Source organism: Mustela putorius, unplaced genomic scaffold (genome assembly GCF_011764305.1).
Source record: "Mustela putorius furo isolate JIRA1106 unplaced genomic scaffold, ASM1176430v1.1 tig00003937_pilon_pilon_pilon, whole genome shotgun sequence".
Lineage (NCBI taxonomy): Eukaryota > Metazoa > Chordata > Mammalia > Carnivora > Mustelidae > Mustela > Mustela putorius.
Window position 1 is genome coordinate 943614 of NW_025422082.1, and position 25327 is coordinate 968940.

The 25327-nt window shown below is 39.6% G+C and overlaps 1 protein-coding gene across 1 annotated transcript in view; it reads left to right on the forward strand.

Moving 5' to 3' along the window:
- The window catches only part of ATP6V1B2 (ATPase H+ transporting V1 subunit B2), a 39695-nt gene extending 15535 nt beyond the window's left edge, over positions 1–24160 (forward strand). Inside the window, exons 8-14 of the mRNA XM_004763332.3 lie at positions 147–244; positions 995–1118; positions 2708–2858; positions 5173–5255; positions 14669–14773; positions 15830–15959; positions 23883–24160. Of these exons, the coding sequence (XP_004763389.1) occupies positions 147–244; positions 995–1118; positions 2708–2858; positions 5173–5255; positions 14669–14773; positions 15830–15959; positions 23883–24022 (831 nt within the window). The 3' untranslated portion in view covers positions 24023–24160. The remainder of the gene's footprint in view (positions 1–146; positions 245–994; positions 1119–2707; positions 2859–5172; positions 5256–14668; positions 14774–15829; positions 15960–23882) is intronic.
- The last annotated feature ends 1167 nt before the right edge of the window (positions 24161–25327 follow it).

Genomic DNA, 25327 nt, shown 5'->3' on the forward strand with positions numbered 1-25327 from the left:
AGTTTGTTTACTCTGTTGGCTTTTATGAAATTTTGTGGGTACTTGAGATTTCAAAAGAGGGAACAGTGTAGATCCATAGATTAGCCTTCATCAGAAATACTGAGAATTTTTCTTCTCCTAGCACTGATGAAGTCATTGCTATTTAGGTAAACATGGAAACTGCCCGGTTCTTCAAATCTGACTTTGAAGAAAATGGCTCAATGGACAATGTCTGCCTCTTTTTGAACTTGGCTAATGACCCAACGTGAGTAAATAGAGCTGTTTCTTTCTGTTCACTCAGGCTTCAGATCAAAAATGTTACCTAAGACAAGGGAAGTGAAATATGACCATGAAAGGAACATGGGGCTAGGAGTAGGAGAACTGTGGTTAATTAAATTTGGCTCTATTTCTTGCTGGTTACTTGGCTTTGGCCAAATCACATAGGCTCTAATTTCAGTTTTCTCTTTAAGGAAATATAAGTAATACTTGTCTCATACTGTTGTTGTACATTTTAAGTGAGATAATACATGTAAATTACTTAGGACCCAGACCATACTTAATGATCTTTTCCTCTTACCTGAGAAATCTAGCCACTCCCCTGTTTCTTCCCTCCCTCCTTGTTTCTCTCTCAATTTTGAGAGGAATATAGTTCTGAGAAATTATGGGTCCATTTCTAAAATAATCTAACTTTGTAGCATTAGGTAGTTCTTATTATGAAAAAAATGACTACTTATTCTAAAGTAATAATTGCTTTTTTATTTTTTAAATTAAATTTATTTAGTTACTTAAAACTTAAATAAATTTTCTCAGTTTATTTAAAACTTTTGAAGGGGGACTCTAATTTCCAGCATCATGTTGTTTTGTCTTTTTATTTTTATATATTTATATAAAATAGATTTTAATATAAAATATAAATATAAAATATATTTATATAAAATGTATTTATATATTTTAATTTATATTTATATTTTTGCCTTTTTATTGGAGTAACAAAGGACTTAATATTCCATTTCAGTATTGAGCGAATTATCACTCCTCGCTTGGCTCTTACTACAGCCGAATTTCTGGCCTATCAATGTGAGAAACATGTATTGGTTATCCTAACAGATATGAGTTCTTATGCTGAAGCTCTTCGAGAGGTAACTTTTTTTTCAAAATGGGTTACTTTTCAGAGTTTTCTGTCTCTTTACAAGTTTTCATTTTTCTTTAATCATCTTTTTTTAAGATTCATCTCTCATGTATTAGTAAAATACCTTAATTAATTGAAAAGGAAAACATAACTTTTTTGTGTCTAATTGGAGTGATTATAAATTATATATAATTATTAGCCTAGTTATACTGTCACATCTTTATGTATTTAAGACTTGACTCTAAAAGGCAGCAAATGATGCAAGCTCTTTGTTCAGTTACTCTCCCAGGATTGTCCAGATTGTCAATTTTTAACCCTTTTCAGAATTTCATTTTTAGTAATATTAATATTTAAATAAATGAAGAGCATACTCTTGACTCCACCCTTTTTAGAACTTTTTCCTTCAGAAAACATGGTGTTTATTTAGGAACAGTGTTAAGATTCTAACAGGTACCACCCAGAAGTTTGGGGTGTTCATTCTAATACAAATTACTGAAATTTTAAGCAAGTTACTCTTCTAAACATGTAAAAGGGGATAAAAAAGCTTCTTATATAAATACCTGGCTATATAAATACCTGGCTTCTTAAAAATCCTTGAGATCCATCACCATATCTCACTCTGCTGCAATGGTTTTTCAGGGAAGCATTTTTCTTTCCATCTGTCACAGACCAGTAATTTTCTAAAGTACAATTAAAATGAGTTATTAGAAAATGTTTTAAAGACGATACATAACTTACAACCCTAGAATTTATTTTTCTCCCCCCCCCCCCACTAGATCCAACGGACATAAAAGCACTCTGTCAGATTGCCATTAGGGTTTTTAAATGCTTATCCTACTTTCTGTGTTATCTCATTATCCATTAATAGAAGCTGGTCTGCAGACCACACTTTGAATAACACTGCTATAGGATACTCTTTGGAGGTGCCAGAGTAGCACCTAAAAGTTGGGCTCAGTGCTTTAGTGTTCTTGGTGGTTATCGATTAATATACACAGCTATATTATAATGTGCATGTCTCCATGAGAAAGACTATTTATTCTTATTTTGCACAGTGAATGGTCTCCTGGCTCTGTGATGTTGGGAAATTATTTAACTGTCCCTTGATCCCAACTATAAACTGAGGTTAACAACAATCCTATGAGGATTAAATTAAATATGTAAACTGCATCAAATGATTCCTGGGATGTATTTCCTCCCCTTTTGACCTTTTTAACATTAGCTTACATAAATATTGCAAAATCCGTGGCATGACATAGATCTTGTGAACTAAAAATGTTCTTTTAGTTTTAAAATAACTTCCTTTGATTTATAAAATTCCAAGCAGTTTTTTTTTTTTTTTTTTTTTTTCTAGCAAGCTATTTAAAGATTTGCATTATGGTGATAAGATTGTAGCAAAAAAGTCCCCAATTGTCAACATTTTTGTTGCAGAATAATCTGAAGTTTTGTTGGCTAGATTTTTAAATCATCTTCCAGAGACAGTATTTAAAAGTGAAAGATGATACTTCCAACTTTGCATTTGGGTATGTTCAAGCTAATGTGTTCTAAGATTTACTTTTCATATTCAGGTATGTCACATTCTTCTTCTTGACTTACTGTCAGGTTTCAGCAGCCAGGGAAGAGGTGCCTGGTCGGCGAGGTTTCCCAGGTTACATGTATACAGATTTAGCCACGATATATGAACGCGCTGGTCGAGTGGAAGGTAGAAATGGCTCAATTACTCAAATCCCTATTCTCACTATGCCTAATGATGGTAAGTTTTTGGTCTTTGGATTATAGCAGACATAAACATTTTAAGGACTTGATTCTGAGAACATCTACCTTTTTGAGTTGAAAATTTTTTTTTCCAAGTTTTTACTTAAATTTCAGCTAATTAACATATACTGTAATATTAGTTTCAGGTGCAGAATTTAGTGATTTATCACTTTCATACAATACCTGGTGCTCATCACAAGTGCCCTCCATCACCATGACCTGTTTTCCCATCCCCCAACCCTTCTCTACAGCAACCCTCAGTTTCTTCTCTGTAATTAAGAGTCTGTTTCTTGGTTTGCCTTTTCCCCCATGTTCATTTGTTTTAGAGCTGAAATTCTTTTGAAGGTTTATCCTTTAAGAGTTTACCTTAACTACATGATTTGTATCTAAATGAAACTTTTCATTTGTTAACTGCCCATAGTAATCATCCTTTTGTAGAAGAAGAAAAGCAATTTCCTTTGTAATTAGAATTTTCAGTTCTCATTTGTTATGTTACTGTTGAGTGTCTACTATTTGTGGGACACTGATCTAGATACAAGGAAATTCTTTTTTATTTAATTCATTCTCTAATGTAAGTTACTTGATCTTTTGGATTGATTTGGGTATTTTTTATGTGCATGCATCAATAAGTTAAGCTAGCTTAAGTGTCAGATAAAGAGCACAAATAGTAAATGTCACAAGACTTTCAGGACAGAGTGATCACCAGAGGCCCATTAAAAGAGGACTCCGTTTTACTTGACACACAGTGCAGTACCTGTTTGAATTTATGCTCAAGAGTGAAACAAGTCAGTAGTCTTCTTCTATGACTGCTTTTTGTTCTTGTCTCAGTGTTTAAAAAGCAATTTTTGCAAGGTATTTTCAGAATAATAACTCATATAATTGAGTGCTGTTTTTAATACTTTATAAATATTACCTCATTTAATCCTCATAGTGAAAGACCCGCGGATCCCCTTACCCAAGAATCCAACACTGCCACTGGATGCAATCAGCAAGAGGTTCTTTATTGTTACGCAGGCGCCTGCGGGTGGTCAGCAGCTCCTGCTAGCTGAGCACACCTGGCTGGGGTGGTGCAGGATTTTTATAGACAGGTACAAACAAGTCCCGGATGGGACGGGGCCGATTGGCTGACAGTTTGAACATTTGAAAAAAGGCATACTTGGTGTTAGCGGATTGGCTTTGGAAGACCCCCTCGCGCGAAGAGAAAGGCGGGAAGGGGAAACAAAGAGGGGAAGTTTGACCTTATTACTCAGCAGAAAGACATCCTGCCTACCTGACTATGCAGCCCCCTGTCTACGTGACCTACGGGACCATGCAGCCCCCTTGCCTATGTGACCATGCCTCGGCTATTAGGAGAAGGTATCTTGTTCAAACAGGAGACAAGTGTCATGCCCTAAAAGCCAAGCGGTTACAGAAAGGCAAAAGAGCAGTTACATTGAATTCAACCCTGGGGGAAGGGTCTTTTCATTGCCAGGGGAGGAGGGGTACTTTTACACAACAAAAGAGCAGTTAAGCAGTTAACGACAGGGGGGGGTCTTTCAATAGCAGCTTTAAAGTGAATGCTCTACTCTGAGGCACAGGGAGGTAAAGTAATCTCTTGAGGTTAGGAAGTGATAGTTTTAGAACCCAGGCAGTCTGAATTCATAATTCATACTGTACTGTCTCTGACTTGAAAATGATTATTTCAAAAAAGTACCTGTAAGATTACTTTATGTAATTCAACTAACTTAGAAACGTCTTGCTTTGTAGAACTTTCTTGGTGCTGCCCGCATAATGGTGTTTTGCTTATCTAATGTTCCTGTACTTCTCATGTTGAAATGGTTTATATCCATCTGAATAGCTTATAAACTAAGAATGCTTTCTCAGTATATGTTAAATTGGCAAACCTCTGCCAGGAAATTTTTGGAGTTTTATTTATATTTTGGGGGGAAATAACTAGGAGACCATGGTACTTTTCCTAAATGCAACTAATTTACTTTATGTGCCAATAGATATCTAACCGTGCTGCAACTCAGTAAATAAAACCATCCAATATGATAGTCGCTAGCTACATTTGGCTGTTTAAATTCCAGAGTTCATTAAAATTAGATAAAATTTGAAATTAAGTTTTTCACTTCCAGTAGCCACATTTCAAGTACTCAGTAGCCACATTTGGCTGGTGGCTACCAGCACAGATACAGAACTTTTCTGTCATCATACAAAATTACTTTAAAGAGCACTGTTTTTTATAATGCTGTATGTAACACACACGCTTCCTGTGATTCATTTATATGATATGGATCCTTTAACTAATGTCAGATGTCTTCCTCTGGTAGATATCACTCACCCCATCCCTGACTTGACTGGATATATTACAGAGGGGCAGATCTACGTGGACAGACAGCTGCACAATAGACAGGTATTTGACATTTAAGCAATGCTGCAAAACTTAGAAATCTACTCTTCAGTTACTCTTTAGTGATTGGTGACTTTGACTTTGCTTTAAGGAATTATTTTGTTAGAAAATACCAAGTTATTTTCCATATGGTTATGATGAAGTTCTAGAACCTAGGTGAGGTTTGGTGGGCTGAGGTCCGGAGCCGATGACCAAGAAAGAATTCTTGAGACATCTTTGGTGCAAAATGGTGGTTTATTAAAGCACGGGGACAGGGCCCGTGGGCGGGCAGAGATGCGGCCGCCCCGGGTTGTGAGGGGTGGTTGGTTATATACGCAGGAGTTGGGTAGGTGAGGACAAAGGGTTATTGGGGCAAAGAATACTATCAGGATATTGAAGGCTTAGTTACTATTAAGTAAAGACAATTGAGGGTCTCCTGGTGGAATGTTACATTCCTGCCATCAAACATCCTTGTTAATGAGATTTAGGTTTAGAAGAAATTTAACTTTATTTGCTTTTCCTTCTACCTCCGCCTCCTTCGGTTTTTATGGAGGGGAGGGTGACATTAGGCTTGAGAAACTGAGTTCTGTGTCTTTGGAATTTGGGCTATTGATAAGGTAACTTCTTTGTTTGTAAATCTCAAGGATATTTGCAAACCAAGGGAGACTCCTGTCTTGTAGGATTGTGATCTTAGCAAGTTAACTATTTATCATTTTATGGCAGTCAGGGGTGCCTGAGGAATGCTACACCTATGGAGGGGAGCGGATGAAGGGGGGGGGGTGCAAGGCGCCAGCTTTTGCTCTGTCCTCAGCCAGCCTCCTGCTCCCTCATCATTCCCCCCTGAACAATTTTGACCCTTAAATCTTTAAGGTGGTTGAAGGTGGAAGGTCTCATCTTCTGTAACTTCTTCGTGCTGAATAGGGGCGTAGAGCTGTCCCTACCTGCTCGGGTCAATATTGATCAGGGTAGGAACGTATAAGGGAGTTACGAAAGGTGGAGGCAGTTGAATCCAGCGCCGACAGTGGGGAGGCGTCCTCGCGTGCGACAAGGATCGTTTGTAGTGGTGTAGTCATTGTAGCAATGGAGTCTCGGCACCAAGTAGAGAAACATGGAACAAAGCAACATATTAAGGTTAATAAGGCGATAAGAATAAGAAGCCCGAAAAGGAGATTCGGCCATAGCCCTCCTTCAAACCAGGAACTTAACCATTCACTGAGAGAGAGAGAAGGATCTTGTAGGGCCTTAATCTGGGTATTCATATCTTTTATTAGTCCTGTGACATTTTTGTGATAGTCTGGAATGTACACACAACATTCTGTCTTGATAATTGCGCATGTGCCACCCTGTGCTGCTGTCAGGACATCTAAGGCCATCCTATTCTGTAGGACTGCCTGGCGTATTTGTGACACTTCAGTATTAAGTAGGGAGATGCTGTTCAGTGAGTCATTGAGTGCCTTTGTAGTATATTTATTAAGGGCTTCTACATGCCACATGACATCCTCTAGTCCCACAGATGGAACAGAAATGGATGCTAAGTGATCATACCATTTAAAAACAGATTGTGTCCATCTTTGTTTCAAGTTGGGGGATTAGCTGGAGTTGTAATGGTTTTAGTAATGCGCCCATGAATCCAGGAAAATCCTAAAGTACAGCGACCTATCCACCCTGGAGGAAGCCAGGGCCACAGGTTGGTTCCACATATCCAGTGGGTTCCATTTGGAGCTGGCCATCTAATGCCAGGTCGCCTTACCCAGTCAGTAGCAAAACCAGTCAGTAGTCTGGAGTACTATTATCTGGGAACACATTTCTAGTGGTAGCCATCCCAGATATCGTGCGTTATTTGCCCCAAGTATCACTCGTATGATTCTTTTGTTCCCAGCATAAAAACTGCCTTTTAACTGAGCTGTCCAATCGTGGGTGTGAACCACAAATATGTATCCCGGATCTGATATATGCCATCTTCAGTATAGCGATAAGGAGGGTTTTGGGAACTTAGGCCCATATTTGATTGGGGACTTATGGCTTGATAGCAATCCCCTTTCCTTCCAAATAGCTCCATGGGCATGTAGTACCAGGAAAGCATATTTGGAGTCAGTATAAATGTTAATTCTTAGACTTTGGCAATTGCAAAGTGCTAGTGAGCACTATGGCACACCTAGCTTATCTTATTCTTTTTTGCTCTATAGAGAAAGAAGTACAGTGGTCAGGTTCAGGCATACAGGTAACTAGGTTTAAAGTTTGACAAGTTTTAAGTATTATTTCTGGCTTATCTGTTAGTGTAGCCCAGTATTTAATAAGTTGGCCTCCATCATCCATTGGTGGCCTTTGCCTTCTAAGACAAATCTGGACCTGATGTGACATCATTACAGTCAAGGACTGTCCCATAGTGAGCTTTGAGGCTCTTTTATAGGAGGGCTGTTCCATGCTTAGCTAAAGCATCTGTTTGCAATTGCACCTCAACAGAGGTGGCCTCTAGGATAAATATAACTAAGGGATGAAACCAATAAGAAGACCTTTGAGTGGTCCAGCCTTAACAATATCCTGATTACAGAGGATCATTGGCAAGTGAGAGAAAACTTGTCAAGAGATAAGGGGAGTCCCCCATGGATCATTCAATCCACTCATAAAGAAAGTGGGGTCATCCATTGTTTCCACAAGTCCATAGTTAATCCTATGGAGTGCAATAGGTTGGCTTTTAGGCAATTTCATTATTCCAGTTGTTTAATCATGTGCCGTGGGGTCTGCTAATATCCCCACAAAACAGTAAGATCGACTAAAGAAGCTATTGTGCAACTTCTCTGAAGTTTACCTCAAATTGTTTAGCTTAGGTAAACAAACATTTAAAGACAATCAAATCTAGAATTTAATATCCATAAAGGTGTGTTACCAAAACATAATTTTTCTCTCTAAAGTAACCCTCATTTCCAGTGATAGCCAAATCAGGACTAATTCACTTGTGAAACAAGTCCAGTTTTAACAAACTTGGCCCATTATTTACATAAGCTCAGCAAGAACAGTGACTGTGATCAATAGATCTTTTAGAATCTGCTTTGCTGGAACTTTGTATAAGGAATCTCTAGGTTGAACTTTTAGTAGCCTCTCCGGGCCAGAAGCCAAGCCCTGTACTTGCCATGAGGCATGCCTGCAATACCTTTGGGCGAATTCCTCTTCCCAAGACTGCACCTACCAAGGAGTGACATTCTTTACTCACCTGGTGAGGCTGCTGGGAACTCTGTAAGCAAGGTATCAGGCCAACAGTCCCAAGGGGCTTTATGGCTCCAGGTTTCATAAAGTCAACCTTAGTTCCTTTAAAGCTGTCTGGTCATATCTGAGTCTATGCATGTCTTTCTCAAATATGATATTCCAGCCAAAGCCTTGGTAAAATAACCCATGTTTCCAATGGTGTCCTGTTAAAGGAGAACAGATTCTTATTGAACTTATGCAAATGATTGATTGCCTTGGAAGAAAGAATACTTACTGAGACCTTTTGGTTTCAGAGGGTTTAGATAAAGAGAAAAGGTGAATGCTTTGAGCACTTTTACAAATGAGCACTTTTACATCTCTATAAGTTACAGATAACTAGGAGGGAGTATCCCTAGTCTATAAGAGCAAACAGTAGAGAGAACCAGCAATGTTTAAAGTAAGACAAAACATTAACAGACACAACACTACAATCTTTTAGTTAATTTAGTCCCATGTTGCTAATTCTGGTGAATGCGGCTTTAGTCAGTTCTGGAAATTCTTACCCATTTCAGTTTTAGGATTTCAAGTATATCAAATATCTGTATTTGTCCTGAAAGTCCTTTATAGGAATATCCTTGAAGATAAAACTCATTTTACAAGAGAATTAAAACAATTATAAATAACAAAACTCAGAATGGATATGGTTAGAGCTAAAGAGACACAGGAGTTTACAATTTAGCTGCAAGTAAATCAGGTTATTTCTGTGATACATAACATTTCCATAATTACAGTATCAAGCAATGATCTCTCAAAACATTAAAACTTTAAGAAGTGCATAGAATCTCTAGAATAGTTATAGTATTTTCCCAAATGTAATCCAAGGTTTGTCACTGGTTCAGTAGTACTTCATGAGCAACTTCACATACCACGGAAAAGCCTGAGTTAAAGAGATTTACAATTTAAATCTTGTCAACATTTGCTAAAATCTTAGAAAGTTTTAAAGCACATGCCTAAATATAATTAGGGATGTTAAACACCTGATAAAACATAGAAACTCGTTTTTCTGGGCAGGCAAAGAGAAAACCATTTACATTTTCTTAACAGATCAATTGATCTAAGAAAACATTGTCCTTTTGAACAGAGAATTTCAGTCTTGTACCAATGTACCTTTAAAACCCATTCATTTCAATCTTAATCCATTCTTGACCATAGCTAAAATTCCTTTTCTGAAGATTTCCCTTCACAAACCTTCTACAACTTTCCTTTGCATTCAGGTTTTGTCCCAAGCCATTTCCTTCTAAACAACCATCTCATTTAGGACAAAATTACCTTCCTTTACCTTCAACAAAATGTATTCCCATTCCTTAAATCTTTCTTACATATCTCCTACTTTCCTACATACAGAGTTTCCCTTTATTTCCATCAGTCTTAGTTACACTAAGCAGAACTTCGTATTCTTAGAAACACCTTTAGTTATTAACCAATTGTGAACTGTTACAACAGAATTCTTCGGGTGGCAATTTATGAATCAGTTAAGTAGAAAACAAGCTTACCAGCAGATTTAAATACTCTTAGTTTCTTTGCAGTAAGAAGTCAAAAGCACAAACCTACATTCAGTAATTAACGACTTAGCATTTTATCCTGTTTGGTTAAGACCTAGATGTCCACAATTTAATTCCATTTGTCATCCAAGCAAAACTTTAAAACTTTCAGGTTACCAAAGACTTTGAAAGCTACTTCAGCAATTACCCATTAGAACTTTGAGACAGACAATTAACCATCAGTTTAGTCATTTCTTTGCTAACAAATTTTAATAAATAACATGAGCTTATTTGACCTTCATTAAACTTCAAAGTTTTACATTTACTGCTGTAACTTAAAAGACAGGTCTTATCTTAATTAAACCAACAAACTTAACTTAGTTCCAATAGTGATTTATGTTCCACCTGGGCCCACTCCACTTTGAATGTTTACCTGAGACATGCGTGGGAAGATCTGGAGTGGGGAGTGTTAGGTCCAGGGGTGCTCTTCTTGCTCCTTTACAGTGGAGAGAGAAGGAGCCGTGGTGCATGATCTAGAGGCCAGTCATGCAGGCTGCACGCACCTTGGTGCAGAAACAGAAGGGGAAAACAGAGGAAACAAAGTGCTGCCAGGAGGCAGAGAAGGGATTCCCGGTTTCAGAGCTCATAAGCCCCAACAGAGGAGCAGACGCCATGCTTTCCCACCAGCAAGGGGGGAAGGGGTTAGGCAGTCCAAGTCAGGCCAGAGAACACAGGGAAGCTTCCCCAAAACAAAGAGAGTTTCGGCAGCTGCTTGGGAATATTCCTTATAGTCTCTGTCTCGAGTTAGACTAACCCCAGTTGGCTCCAGTTATAGCCATTAACACGGGAAGGGAGTGAGGGAGAAGCCCCCACATCTATTAGGAGAAACAGAGAGAAATAAAGCCAGAGTCCACTTTGCTAGGGATGGCCCAGCAACCTGGGTTTACTAGAAGAAGGCTTATTTACGTAATTACCATCCAATATGTCAGGAGAACGTTTACTAGCTGACTCATTTGGGCAAACACATTCCGCAAAAGCCCCTTAGTCTGGGGTCCTGGTATAGAGCAATAAAGGCCTAGGTATGAGCAGTGAAGGTATCCTAGGTCCATTTGCCCTGTTTCCTGCAGAGATCTAATAGATCCCACTGAGGCCATGCAGTGTTTACAGGAGCTCAGTCCTTTCCTAAGTTTTGCAATCCAAATTATTTCCAGTGGGTTAAAAGGCACCCCAAGGTAGAGTCCTTGGGAACTGAGGAAGCCTACTGAGGCCATGCTTCCAGAAAAGTAAAGAAGGTCCATTACCAAATCCCCCCCTGACTCCTGGGTAGCGTCCCACGCAGGATATGTCAGAGGTTCTTGTGTGTCAAAAGCGACCAGAGGCGTCCCTCAAGATATCGCTATTGATCACCATCCTGCCTTCCCTGGGAAGACATTCCTGCCATAAAAGGCCCTGGAGGGGTGCCGGCATCCCTCCACTTCCCCATCGCATCCTAGGCTGCCGATGGGTGCCTGGTGAATGGACTAAAACGCTTGTGCCATGCTATCGTATGTCCTGAAGACTGCATACTGTTTTGCCATATTAACCCATGGAAATGCTAGAGAAGTTTTTGGCAAGGGGAAATTACTCAATTTCATAGGCGGTTTGCAGAAGACACTGACGAGAAACAGTAAAGATTGAAATCCATCATGGTCTATGCGACATTCCAACACATGTGGTCCTTGCAGCCAACTTCCCTAGGAAACGGTCCCCGGTTGCGTTTTAATTCAATCGGGTACTGGTTTCGGCCGGCTCCCAGTGGAGGTCTCGCGGCCAGAAGTGGCTAGACCGGGCATGTGGAGGGGATCACATTAGATCATTCAGGAGGAAACCTCACACGGGAGTCTTAAGATTGGCAGCCGTCCTGGTGACTTAGGTGGCTGTCCCGTGCCCAAGAGAGACAACTTTCTATAAGAACAGGAATAGAGTGAGGCCATCAAGTTTCTGGGTCTTATTGCCATTCCGGCCAGGGTACTAGCTTACAGCCAAAAGGCAGACGCTCTCCTCCCCATAGAGTAGCCACGGGCTAGAGGATTACAGCCCTGAGCAATTGACATGCAAGTGTTCCAATAAGACCACACTCCTTGAAAAGCCCCTGAAATCAGAGTAAACGGGAAAGAATACTCTCACCAATTTTGCACCGAAGCTCAGAGTCCAAATGTAAAGACTCACAGCCCCACGTTGGGCGCCATATGATGAAGTTCTAGAACCTAGGTGAGGTTTGGTGGGCTGAGGTCCGGAGCCGATGACCAAGAAAGAATTCTTGAGACATCTTTGGTGCAAAATGGTGGTTTATTAAAGCACGGGGACAGGGCCCGTGGGGCGGGGCGGGCAGAGATGCGGCCGCCCCGGGTTGTGAGGGGTGGTTGGTTATATACGCAGGAGTTGGGTAGGTGAGGACAAAAGGGTTATTGGGGCAAAGAATACTATCAGGATATTGAAGGCTTAGTTACTATTAAGTAAAGACAATTGAGGGTCTCCTGGTGGAATGTTACATTCCTGCCATCAAACATCCTTGTTAATGAGATTTAGGTTTAGAAGAAATTTAAACTTTATTTGCTTTTCCTTCTACCTACCTCCGCCTCCTTCGGTTTTTATGGAGGGGAGGGTGACATTAGGCTTGAGAAACTGAGTTCTGTGTCTTTGGAATTTGGGCTATTGATAAGGTAACTTCTTTGTTTGTAAATCTCAAGGATATTTGCAAACCAAGGGAGACTCCTGTCTTGTAGGATTGTGATCTTAGCAAGTTAACTATTTATCATTTTATGGCAGTCAGGGGTGCCTGAGGAATGCTACACCTATGGAGGGGAGCGGATGAAGGGGGGGGGTGCAAGGCGCCAGCTTTTGCTCTGTCCTCAGCCAGCCTCCTGCTCCCTCATCAGTTATATAGTTGTCATTTTTGTATACCAAGATCCTCTTGTGGGTAAGAGTGCTAGTATTAATGATGAAGTCCCAGAACCTAAGTCAGGTTCGGTGGGGTGAGGAGGTTCGGAGCCGACGACTAAGAAAGAATTCTTAAGACGTCGTTGGTGCAAAATGGTGGTTTATTAAAGCACGGGGACAGGACCCGTGGGCAGGAAGAGCTGCTGCCCCGGGTTGTGAAGGTGGGCATGTTATATACCCCACAGTTGGGGGGAGGTGGTGAAGGGATGGGAGGTTTCAACAGAATTCTCACATGTTAGGGAGGGCCTACAAGGTGCCGGCGGGGGGGGGGGTCTTTGCCCTTATGGCTTGATCAATGTCGTCTTTAGGTCAAGCACTAACATCAAGATAATGGGGGATTCTTGGTGGGGCATTATGATCTGGCTATCATTTACATTCCTTTCTACTCCAGTCTCCTCCAGTTTATGGTGGGAGGGGGACATTAGGGCTTCAGGAACCAAGAGTTATTTGCCTCTGGAAATTTGTGCTATTGATAAGGTAACCTCCCTGTTTAGGTCTCTAGGACATCCTGTAGAGCAAGGGAGATTCCTGTTCTGCAGGATTGCTATCCCTGCAAGTTAACTATTTATCGTTTTATGGCGATCAGGGGTGCCTGAGGAACGCTACACATATGGAGGGGAGCGGGTGAAGAAGGGGTGCAAGGCGCCAGCTTTTGCTTTGTCCTCAGCCAGCCTCCTGCTCCCTCATCATTAAGATTTAAGTATCCACTTTTTTTGTGTGCCTTAAAATGGAGCCAGTGGTCTCAAAGAATTTTGGGGGTATTCTATTATATAATTATCAATCTTATTATTAGTACAGAATTAATTTTTTTTCTATTTTTTTCTTTACTGATATATAATTAATAGTACATTATATTGGCTTTAAGTACAGAGTATTGATTTTACACTGATAAATATTGCAAAATGATCACCATTAAATCCATTTTACCATTAAATCCATTAACATCCATGAATACACATAATTATGAAATACTTTTTCCTTATGTTAACTTTTAAATCCAGTCACCTAGCCACTTTCAAATATGCAGTACAGTATTATACATACTCTAGTCACAATGTTCTGGATTTTATCTTTATGACTTAATTCATTTTGTAACTGGAGGTTTGTACATTTTGACCCCCTTCACCCATTTCGCCTAGCCCCCATCTCTGGCAGCCACCAGTCTATCCATAAGCTCATGGTTTTTTTTTTGTTTTGTTTTTTTAGGTTCGACATAGAAGTGAGATCATAATAGTACTTACATGTTTCTGTCTGATTTATGTCACTTAGCATAATCCCCTCAGGGCCCATCCATCTTGTTAAATGACAAGATACCATTTTTTAATGACTGAATAATCAAAAAAAGATTGATGGTTCTGTAACAGATTCCAGCTTCTAATATCAGTGTTTAGGTGAAATTACTGTTAATATTTTTATTTGGTATGTGTTTATATAAGTCAGAGCTCAGAGGCTATTTAGATTTGATACTGTCAGCAAATATTGAAAATCTAGTTTTTCAGTATCACCTTGAACTGGTTTTTGTAGACTTCACTTTCTGAGTTTGATTCTCAAAAGAAATGCCATAAAGTCTCACTTCATTTTCTAACTAGGAGAAGATACTAGAACTCCTCTAGGAGATAAATAGAAGTTTTATGTAATTTAAGGGATAATAATGAGTTTCAAAATGCTTTTTTACTACTGATAAATCTTGAATTTTATATTTAAATGTATTTTTTCTCTCATGTTCTATTCAAGATTTACCCGCCTATTAATGTGCTGCCCTCATTATCGCGGTTAATGAAGTCTGCCATTGGAGAAGGTATGACCAGAAAGGATCATGCCGATGTATCTAACCAGCTGGTATGTATATCCTCTTGAGAAAATGAACACCTTTCTTAGTCCATTCTTTCTGCTGTCTTACACTTCTTATCTTTCTCCCATATCACTGTACTTATCCCCCATACAAGTAGAATTTTAGTATGGGTTACATGTGGAAGATAAAATCGTTCATTAGAACCAAACAGTCTTCCCTTTTTTCAGAGGATAGTTGTGGATTCTCAAGATTAAAATCCTTGGCTTGAAACCCACATCTAATGCTATACACGATAATTTCTAAATTAAAAACAAGCCATAAGGCCATTTTAGGTTTTTATTAATAACCATAATAATAAGTACAGAATATTCCTAAAAAGATACTCTAATTTCTTATTTAAGAAATTAAACAGTCATCAGAACACTAAGAGATACAGCTTTATTTATTCTATGGAATCTTTGGTTTCTGTAGTTGCTGTTTTTTATTTGACAGAGCCAGAAAGCACGAGCAGCAGGGTAGAAAGGGAAAGGGAGAAGCAGGCTCCCCAATAAGCAGGGAGACCAGTGTGGGGCTCAGTGCAGGGCTTGGTCCCAGGACTCAGGATCCTGACCTGAGCCTCAGGTACTTAACCGCCTGAGCCACCCAGGTGCCCCATAATCCTTGGTTTCTGTAGTTGTATGAGATTGTACACTAAGTGCAAAGAAAGAAAAATACCTTTGACCTTAAAGTAAAAATGGTAAACCTACTCATACCACAAATATTTTTTTTGAACTTTGAGATGGATTTCTCTGTGGTATGAGTTCTGACTTTCAAATGCTCTTTAAAATGTAAGCTCCTTGACATACTGAGGAAGTGTATTTTTTAGAGTGTTAGTAGCATCTGTGGACTGCATACCTGAAGACTTCTTTCTCAATGAGACTATTTTATAATAAAATCTGGTACTTTCATATGATTTATGTGAATTATGTTTGTAAATAATGTGAAATTCCTTCTGTGGTCTCTTACAAAGACAGCTACAGAAATACTCTTAATTTATAGCCCAGATTACTTTTAACATTTATAAAATCTTACCTGTGTTTTTTTAAATATTTTTTTCTCTGTAGTATGCATGTTACGCTATCGGTAAGGATGTACAAGCCATGAAAGCCGTTGTTGGAGAAGAAGCCCTAACCTCAGATGATCTTCTTTACTTGGAATTTCTGCAGAAGTTTGAGAGGAACTTCATTGCTCAGGGTAAGATGACTATTTTCTTGCAAACATAAGCTCATGTGTAGTTTTGAAGACTTCTTTCCCACTCTGAGAGAATTTGCATTGATCTCCAGATGATTTTCTTCTAATTAGAGAAGAGGTTTTTCTAACTGCCTGTCATGTCTTTGCACTTAACCCTCTGGCTCCTTCCTCTCTGCCTTCAAGTCCGTTATCCATTCAGCTCCCATCTGAACTTTTCCCTTCCTTACACCTGGCATTTTGCTCTGCTGCCTCCATTGCTGGTTCTTCTTCCTTACCCCTCTGAAATGATCTCCTCATGCTTTGGTAGTGTGCTGCTTTTGTGATTCATTTATTTTCTGATTTTGTATCTTCCTGTTCCTACATTGTTTATGTTTTCAAAGGCCTAGTTCCCTGTTCTTTCTTTCTTTTTTTTTTAATATATATATATTTTTTTAGTTTTTATAAACATATATTTTTATCCCCAGGGGTACAGATCTGTGAATCACCAGGTTTACACACTTCACAGCACTCACCAAAGCACATACCCTCCCCAATGTCCATAATCCCACCCCCTTCTCCCAAACCCCCTCCCCCCAGCAACCCTCAGTTTGTTTTGTGAGATTAAGAGTCACTTATGGTTTGTCTCCCTCCCAATCCCATCTTGTTTCATTTATACTTCTCGTACCCACTTAAGCCCCCATGTTGCGTCACCACTTCCTCATATCAGGGAGATCATATGATAGTTGTCTTTCTCTGCTTGACTTATTTCACTAAACATGATATGCTCTAGTTCCATCCATGTTGTCGCAAATGGCAAGATTTCATTTCTTTTGATGGCTGCATAGTATTCCGTTGTGTATATATACCACATCTTCTTGATCCATTCATCTGTTGATGGGCATCTAGGTTCTTTCCATAGTTTGGCTATTGTGGACATTGCTGCTATAAACATTCGGGTGCACGTGCCCCTTTGGATCAATACGTTTGTATCTTTAGGGTAAATACCCAATAGTGCAATTGCTGGGTCATAGGGCAGTTCTATTTTCAACATTTTGAGGAACCTCCATGCTGTTTTCCAGAGTGGCTCCACCAGCTTGCATTCCCACCATCAGTGTAGGAGGGTTCCCCTATCTCCGCATCCTCGCCAGCATCTGTCATTTCCTGACTTGTTGATTTTAGCCATTCTGACTCCTGTGAGGTGATATCTCATTGTGGTTTTGATTTGTATTTCCCTGATGCCGAGTGATATGGAGCACTTTTTCATGTGTCTGTTGGCCATCTGGATGTCTTCTTTGCAGAAATGTCTGTTCATGTCCTCTGCCCATTTCTTGATTGGATTATTTGTTCTTTGGGTGTTGAGTTTGCTAAGTTCTTTATAGGTTCTGGACATTAGTCCTTTATCTGATATGTCATATGCAAATATCTTCTCCCATTCTGTCAGTTGTCTTTTGATTTTGTTAACTGTTTCCTTTGCTGTGCAAAAGCTTTTGATCTTGAAATCCCAATAGTTCCTTTTTGCCCTTGCTTCCCTTGCCTTTGGTGTTGTTCCTAGGAAGATGTTGCTGCGGCTGAGGTCGAAGAGGTTGCTGCCTGTGTTCTCCTCAATGATTTTGATGGATTCCTTTCTCACATTGAGGTCCTTCATCCATTTTGAGTCTATTTTTGTGTGTGGTGTAAGGAAATGGTCCAATTTCATTTTTCTGCATGTGGCTGTCCAATTTTCCCAGCGCCATTTATTGAAAAGGCTGTCTTTTTTCCATTGGACATTCTTTCCTGCTTTGTCGAAGATTAGTTGACCATAGAGTTGAGGGTCTATTTCTGGGCTCTCTATTCTGTTCCATTGATCTATGTGTCTGTTTTTGTGCCAGTACCATGCTGTCTTGATGATGACAGCTTTGTAATAGAGCTTGAAGTCCGGGATTGTGATGCCACCAACGTTGGCTTTCTTTTTCAATATCCCTTTGGCTATTCGAGGTCTTTTCTGGTTCCATATAAATTTTAGCATTATTTGTTCCATTTCTTTGAAAAAGATGGATGGTACTTTTATAGGAATTGCATTAAATGTGTAGATTGCTTTAGGTAGCATAGACATTTACACAATATTTATTCTTCCAATCCAGGAGCATGGAACATTTTTCCATTTCTTTGTGTCTTTCTCCATTTATTTCATGAGTACTTTATAGTTTTCTGAGTATAGATTCTGTGTCTCTTTGGTTACGTTTATTCCTAGGTATCTTATGGTTTTGGGTGCAATTGTGAATGGGATCGACTCCTTAATTTCTCTTTCTTCCGTCTTGATGTTGGTGTAGAGAAATGCAACTGATTTCTGTGCATTGATTTTATATCCTGACACTTTACTGAATTCCTGTACAAGTTCTAGCAGTTTTGGAGTGGAGTCTTTTGGGTTTTCCACATATAGTATCATATCATCTGCGAAGAGTGATAATTTGACTTCTTCTTTGCCGATTTGGATGCCTTTAATTTCCTTTTGTTGTCTGATTGCTGAGGCTAGGACTTCTAGTACTATGTTGAATAGCAGTGGTGATAATGGACATCGCTGCCGTGTTCCTGACCTTAGCGGAAAAGCTTTCAGTTTTTCTCCATTGAGAATGATATTTGCAGTGGGTTTTTCATAGATAATTTTGATGATATTGAGGTATGTGCCCTCTATCCCTACATTTTGAAGAGTTTTGATCAGGAAGGGATGCTGTACTTTGTCAAATGCTTTTTCAGCATCTATTGATAGTATCATATGGTTCTTGTTCTTTCTTTTATTGATGTGTTGTATCACATTGACTGATTTGCGGATGTTGAACCAACCTTGCAGCCCTGGAATAAATCCCACTTGGTCGTGGTGAATAATCCTTTTAATGTACTGTTGAATCCTATTGGCTAGTATTTTGTTCAGTATTTTCGCATCTGTGTTCATCAAGGATATTGGTCTGTAGCTCTCTTTTTTGGTGGGATCCTTGTCTGGTTTTGGGATCAAGGTAATGCTGGCCTCATAAAATGAGTTTGGAAGTTTTCCTTCCATTTCTATTTTTTGGAACAGTTTCAGGAGAATAGGAATTAGTTCTTCTTTAAATGTTTGGTAGAATTCCCCCGGGAAGCCGTCTGGCCCTGGGCTTTTGTTTGTTTGGAGATTTTTAATGACTGTCTCAATCTCCTTACTGGTTATGGGTCTGTTCAGGCTTTCTATTTCTTCCTGGTTCAGTTGTGGTAGTTTATATGTTTCTAGAATGCATCCATTTCTTCCAGATTGTCAAATTTATTGCCGTAGAGTTGCTCATAGTATGTTCTTATAATAGTTTGTATTTCTTTGGTGTTAGTTGTGATCTCTCCTCTTTCATTCATGATTTTATTTATTTGGGTCCTTTCTCTTTTCTTTTTGATAAGTCAGGCCAGGGGTTTATCAATTTTATTAATTCTTTCAAAGAACCAGCTCCTAGTTTCGTTGATTTGTTCTATTGTTTTTTTGGTTTCTATTTCATTGATTTCTGCTCTGATCTTTGTGATTTCTCTTCTCCTGCTGGGCTTAGGGTTTCTTTCTTGTTCTTTCTCCAGCTCCTTTAGGTGTAGGGTTAGGTTGTGTACCTGAGACCTTTCTTGTTTCTTGAGAAAGGCTTGTACCGCTATATATTTTCCTCTCAGGACTGTCTTTGTTGTGTCCCACAGATTTTGAACCGTTGTATTTTCATTATCATTTGTTTCCATGATTTTTTTCAATTCTTCTTTAATTTCCCGGTTGACCCATTCATTCTTTAGAAGGATGCTGTTTAGTCTCCATGTATTTGGGTTCTTTTCAAACTTCCTTTTGTGGTTGAGTTCTAGCTTTAGAGCATTGTGGTCTGAAAATATGCAGGGAATGATCCCAATCTTTTGATACCGGTTGAGTCCTGATTTAGGACCGAGGGTGTGATCTATTCTGGAGAATGTTCCATGTGCACTAGAGAAGAATGTGTATTCTGTTGCTTTGGGATGAAATGTTCTGAATATATCTGTGATGTCCATCTGGTCCAGTGTGTCGTTTAAGGCCTTTATTTCCTTGCTGATCTTTTGCTTGGATGATCTGTCCATTTCAGTGAGGGGAGTGTTAAAGTCCCCTACTATTATTGTATTATTGTTGATGTGTTTCTTTGATTTTGTTATTAATTGCTTTATATAGTTGGCTGCACCCACGTTGGGGGCATAGATATTTAACATTGTTAAATCTTCTTGTTGTACAGACCCTTTGAGTATGATATAGTGTCCTTCCTCATCTCTTATTATAGTCTTTGGCTTAAAATCTAATTGATCTGATATAAGGATTGCCACTCCTGCTTTCTTCTGATGTCCATTAGCATGGTAAATTCTTTTCCACCCCCTCACTTTAAATCTGGAGGTGTCTTCGGGCTTGAAATGAGTTTCTTGGAGGCAACATATAGATGGGTTTTGTTTTTTTATCCATTCTGATACCCTGTGTCTTTTGATTGGGGCATTTAGCCCATTAACATTCAGGGTAACTATTGAGAGAAATTTAGTGCCGTTGTATTGCCTGTAAGGTGACTGTTACTGTATATGGTCTCTGTTCCTTTTTGATCTACCACTTGTAGGCTCTTTCTTTGCTTAGAGGACCCTTTTCAGTATTTCCTGATAGAGCTGGTTTGGTGTTTGCAAATTCTTTCAGTTGTTGTTTGTCCTGGAAGCTTTTAAGCTCTCCTTCTATTTTCAATGATAGCCTAGCTGGATATAGTATTCTTGGCTGCATGTTTTTCTCGTTTAGTGCTCTGAAAATATCATGCCAGCTCTTTCTGGCCTGCCAGGTCTCTGTGGATAAGTCAGCTGCCATCTAATATTTTTACCATTGTATGTTACAGACTTCTTTTCCCGGGCTGCTTTCAGGATTTTCTCTTTGTCACTGAGACTACTAAATTTTACTCTTAGGTGACGGGGTGTGGGCCTATTCTTATTGATTTTGAGGGGCGTTCTCTGAACCTCCTGAATTTTGATGCTCGTTCCCTTTGCCATATTGGGGAAATTCTCCCCAATAATTCTCTCCAGTATACCTTCTGCTCCCCTCTCTCTTTCTTCTTCTTCTGGAATCCCAATTATTCTAATGTTGTTTCGCCTTATGGTGTCACTTATCTCTCGAATTCTCCCCTCGTGGTCCAGTAGCTGTTTGTCCCTCTTTTGCTCAGCTTCTTTATTCTCTGTCATTTGGTCTTCTATATCGCTAATTGTTTCTTCTGCCTCATTTATCCTAGCAGTGAGAGCCTCCATTTTTGATTGCACCTCATTAATAGCTTTTTTTATTTCAACTTGATTAGATTTTAGTTCTTTTGTTTCTCCAGAAACGGCTTTTATATCTCCCGAGAGGGTTTCTCTCATATCTTCCATGCCTTTTTCAAGCCCGGCTAGAACCTTGAGAATTGTCATTCTGAACTCTAGATCTGACATATTACCAACGTCTGTATTGATTAGGTCCCTAGCCTTCAATACTGCCTCTTGTTCTTTTTTTTTGGTGAATATTTCCGCCTTGTCATTTTTTCCAGATAAGAGTATATGAAGGAGAGTAAAATACTAAAAGGGTGGCAACAACCCCAGGAAAATATGCTTTTACCAAATTAGAATAGATCCCAAATTGTGAGGGGGGAAAAAGGGGATAAAAAGAGGTTCAAAAAGAAAGAAAGGAAATTGAAAATTATAAATGAAAATGAATAAAGAAATGTATAAAAAAGAAAAAATATATATATTTTATATATATATATATATAAACTAGTTGAAAAATGTTAGAAAAGGGTAAAAGTTAAAAAAATTAGCAGAAGAAGAGAAAAAAAATGAAAAAGAAAAAACTTAAATTAACTGCAAGACTAAAAAATCACAGGGAAAAAGCCATGAGTTCCGTGCTTTGCTTTCTCCTCTTCTAGAATTCTGCTGCTCTCCTTGGTATTGAAACCGCACTCCTTGGTAGGTGAACTTGGTCTTAGCTAGATTTCTTGTTGATCTTCTGGGGGAGGGGCCTGGTGTAGTGATTCTCAAGTTTCTTTGCCCCAGGCGGAATTACACTGCCCTTACCAGGGGCTGGACTGAGTAATCTGCTCAGGTTTGCTTTTAGGAGCTTTTGCTCCCTGAGCGCTTTCCATAGAGTTCCGGAGGACATGAATACAAATGGCGGCCTCCTGGTCTCCTGCCCGGAGGAGCTGAGAGCCCGGGGCCCCACTCCTCAGTGCGCCCTCAGAGAACAGCCCCAGTTACTCCCGTCTGCCTGACCTCCAGCCGCGCTCCCAGCTCTCCGAGCCTGCGACCGGTTCAAGGTCACCCCGAGCTGCCCGAGCTGCGAGCTTACTCTCGGCTCTATCTCAGTAGCCGGCTTTCCTGTTCCAATACCCGCAAGCTCTGCGACACTCAGACACACCCGATCCTTCTGTGACCCTGCGGGACCTGAGGCCACGCTGCCCCCGCGTGGGCTTCGCCCCGGTTTAGCCTCTGGATCGATGTTCCTCAGTGGAACAGACTTTTAAAAGTCCTGATTTTGTACTCCGTTGCTCCGCTGCTTGCTGGGAGCCGGCCCCTCCCCCCGGGGTCTATCTTCCTGTCGCTTTGGATTCACTTCTCTGCCGGTCCTACCTTTCAGAAAGTGGTTGTTTTTCTGTTTCTAGAATTGCTGTTCTTCTCTTCGATCTGCCGATGGATTTGCAGGTGTTTGCAATCTTTAGATAAGCTATCTAGCTCATCTCCTGCTAGCTGAAGTAGTCTCAGCCTGCTGCTGCTTCTCCGCCATCTTGACTCCTCCCCCCTAATTTTTTTGTTCTTATTTAAAATAATCCTCTTCTGGTTTCATTTCCATTAGTGTACCTTAGTCCATTGTTTCTCAAATTTTAATATGCTTTTGAATCAATTGGAGATCTTGTTAAATTGCAGATTTTGATTCAGTAGAACTAGATGGGGCCAGAGATTCTTCATCTGGACAAGTTCTTGGATAATGTGGAAGGCTATTGATCTGTGACCAACTTTGAATCTTAAGGCCTAGTCTAGACCTTTGTCTCATCATCTTGGTCATTGGTACCAGCTTTTTCACCACTTTTCCTTACTCTGTATATCCCTCTAATATTTGCCAGAATAAACTTATTACTAATTGTATTGATTGTGTTTCTAGTAAAAAGGCAGTAACGGTTTTCATTACATAGCACATGTACAATTTTCAGGCTGTTTTGATTGGTCTCTCCCTTGCCACTATTTTTGACCTCAGTGGTACTAAACACAGATGTGTTAACTTTGGAATAATGCATCGTGCTCACTATACTCTTATATTTACTTGATGCATTTCTTGTTAACATTAAACCCAAAAAGATGTGTATATTTTTTTTAGTGCAGCACTATGATACCTTAAAAAGATAAAAAGTGAAGTTTTTCTGGTAGAGAAAAGAAACCAGAATTCCAGCCACTCTGACTCCATAGTTAAGAAATCAAATTTATTTGCAGGATAAGAATGACTCTACTACTAAAAATAATTAGTAAACACTTTGAAAACAACTAGCCTATTCAAGGTGTTCAGTTGACATTTAAGGTTTTGTAAATGTCTGTACTGCCCTCCCTCACATTTCATCTTTTCTTCCTGGAAAACTGCCTTTCTCAGTAATCCATAGACAAAACACTGGGTCTAGTTTCCATTGCTCCAAGTATTTAGATCCTACCCAGTTGTCCACATGGTTGTCCCCCACACACTAGATTGCCCACTGCCTCTAGCCTGCAGGCTTCTCCCTTTTCTCTGATTCCTAATGGTACTTACTCTGTGTACCCTCACATACATTTGGTTGCATCTGCCCTAAGAGACCCAACTGCTTTGTCTTTTTTGTTGTTATTGTTAATACTTGATGCTCACAGTAGTCCTATATAGTGGAATAAATAATAACACTGGTAAATTGTAAGTAGTTTGCCTTTATTCATTCAATTTCAATTTTTTCTAAGGTCCTTATGAAAACCGCACTGTCTATGAGACTTTGGACATTGGCTGGCAACTGCTCCGAATCTTCCCCAAAGAGATGCTGAAGAGGATCCCTCAGAGCACCCTGAGTGAATTTTACCCTCGAGACTCTGCGAAGCATTAACTGCTACTGCATCGCTGGCTTGATACACTTGTGAAATACTGGTTCTGTTTTCTTTATTCCTTTTGCACTCCCCCATTCCCCCATCTTTGTGTTGGAGTTTACGTTGTTACCCTGTAATTAAAAACAAAGAATAGGTAACATACTGTGCCAGTGTTGCAATGTTTTAAACTTCTAACAGACTTTAAAATATCCCCTGTTCAGAAAACCTGGATCATCAGTGCTGTTTTTAAAATAGCTACAGAGTTGGAGGTGAAGTTTTCCTACAGATGTGTGTGTTTGTACATAGTGGTGTAGTTAGTTGCCTAATAATGTCTCATTATATGGGTCTCCTTGACCTTACCTCTCAGCCCCCTCCAGAGTATCACTGTCTGAAGTTATAATGCTTTGATCTGCAATTTAGAGCCACGATCAGGTCTAAAAGAAGCCGCCTCTCTGAAGAGCCAAGGGCCTCTTCCCTGAGCATTTGTTTTTGGATTGTTGCTGTGCCCAAAGGTCTGTGTTGCTGCTCTAAGCAGACGGTTTTTACTGTCCACCTGCTCTTTCCTATTTAATGCCTAGATTAGAGAAGGAGTTTCATTTTTCTCTTTAGTCATTATGAATTGGGATTCCTGTGTCTTACTGTTCTCCCTCCCTCTGAGTAACAGAATCCTGCAGCTTTTGCACAGCTGGCATTGATCTGATAGTAGTGAGATGCCGTTTCTTAATGATCCTTACTGGGTTTCCTTACAGAGAAATCGTAATTAAAATAACTAATAGAACTGTTGTTTGGAAAGAGTGGGGGTACAATAAAAGAAAGAAAAACCCATATCCATTCTACATTCTGACATGATAACAGTGGTTTAAGTTTCTCAAGTGTTTACCAGATGCTGAGGGCAAGGTGGAGAGGAGAAAGTTCTTCTGTGTATGGATATTTTAAACTCTGTTAGAGAGCAGCCTTTGGAAGATCCCCTATTTGATCCTGTTTTCTGACCCATCTCTGCCTTTTCAGGGTAACCTTGTGGCACAAGTGATAGCATTTAAAAGCTTTTGCCTTTAATTCTCGCTCCTTCTTGCTGTGAGTTCTGAGCTGTCTTCTCTGCACTTCTGCCATGTCTACTCTTTGGTCTCTTTGTGTTCTTTGTTACTTGGTGCAATAGAAACTTCTCTGTGCATTCCATCTTTCCAGTTATGTAAAGTTCTTCCCTTTTTTCTCTGAGGGTATAGGGGGTGGGGTGGGGAGTCAGCATGATTATATTTTAATGTAGAAAATGTGACATCTGGATATAAAATGAAAATAAATGTTAAATGGAAGTTACCTAAAGTGAC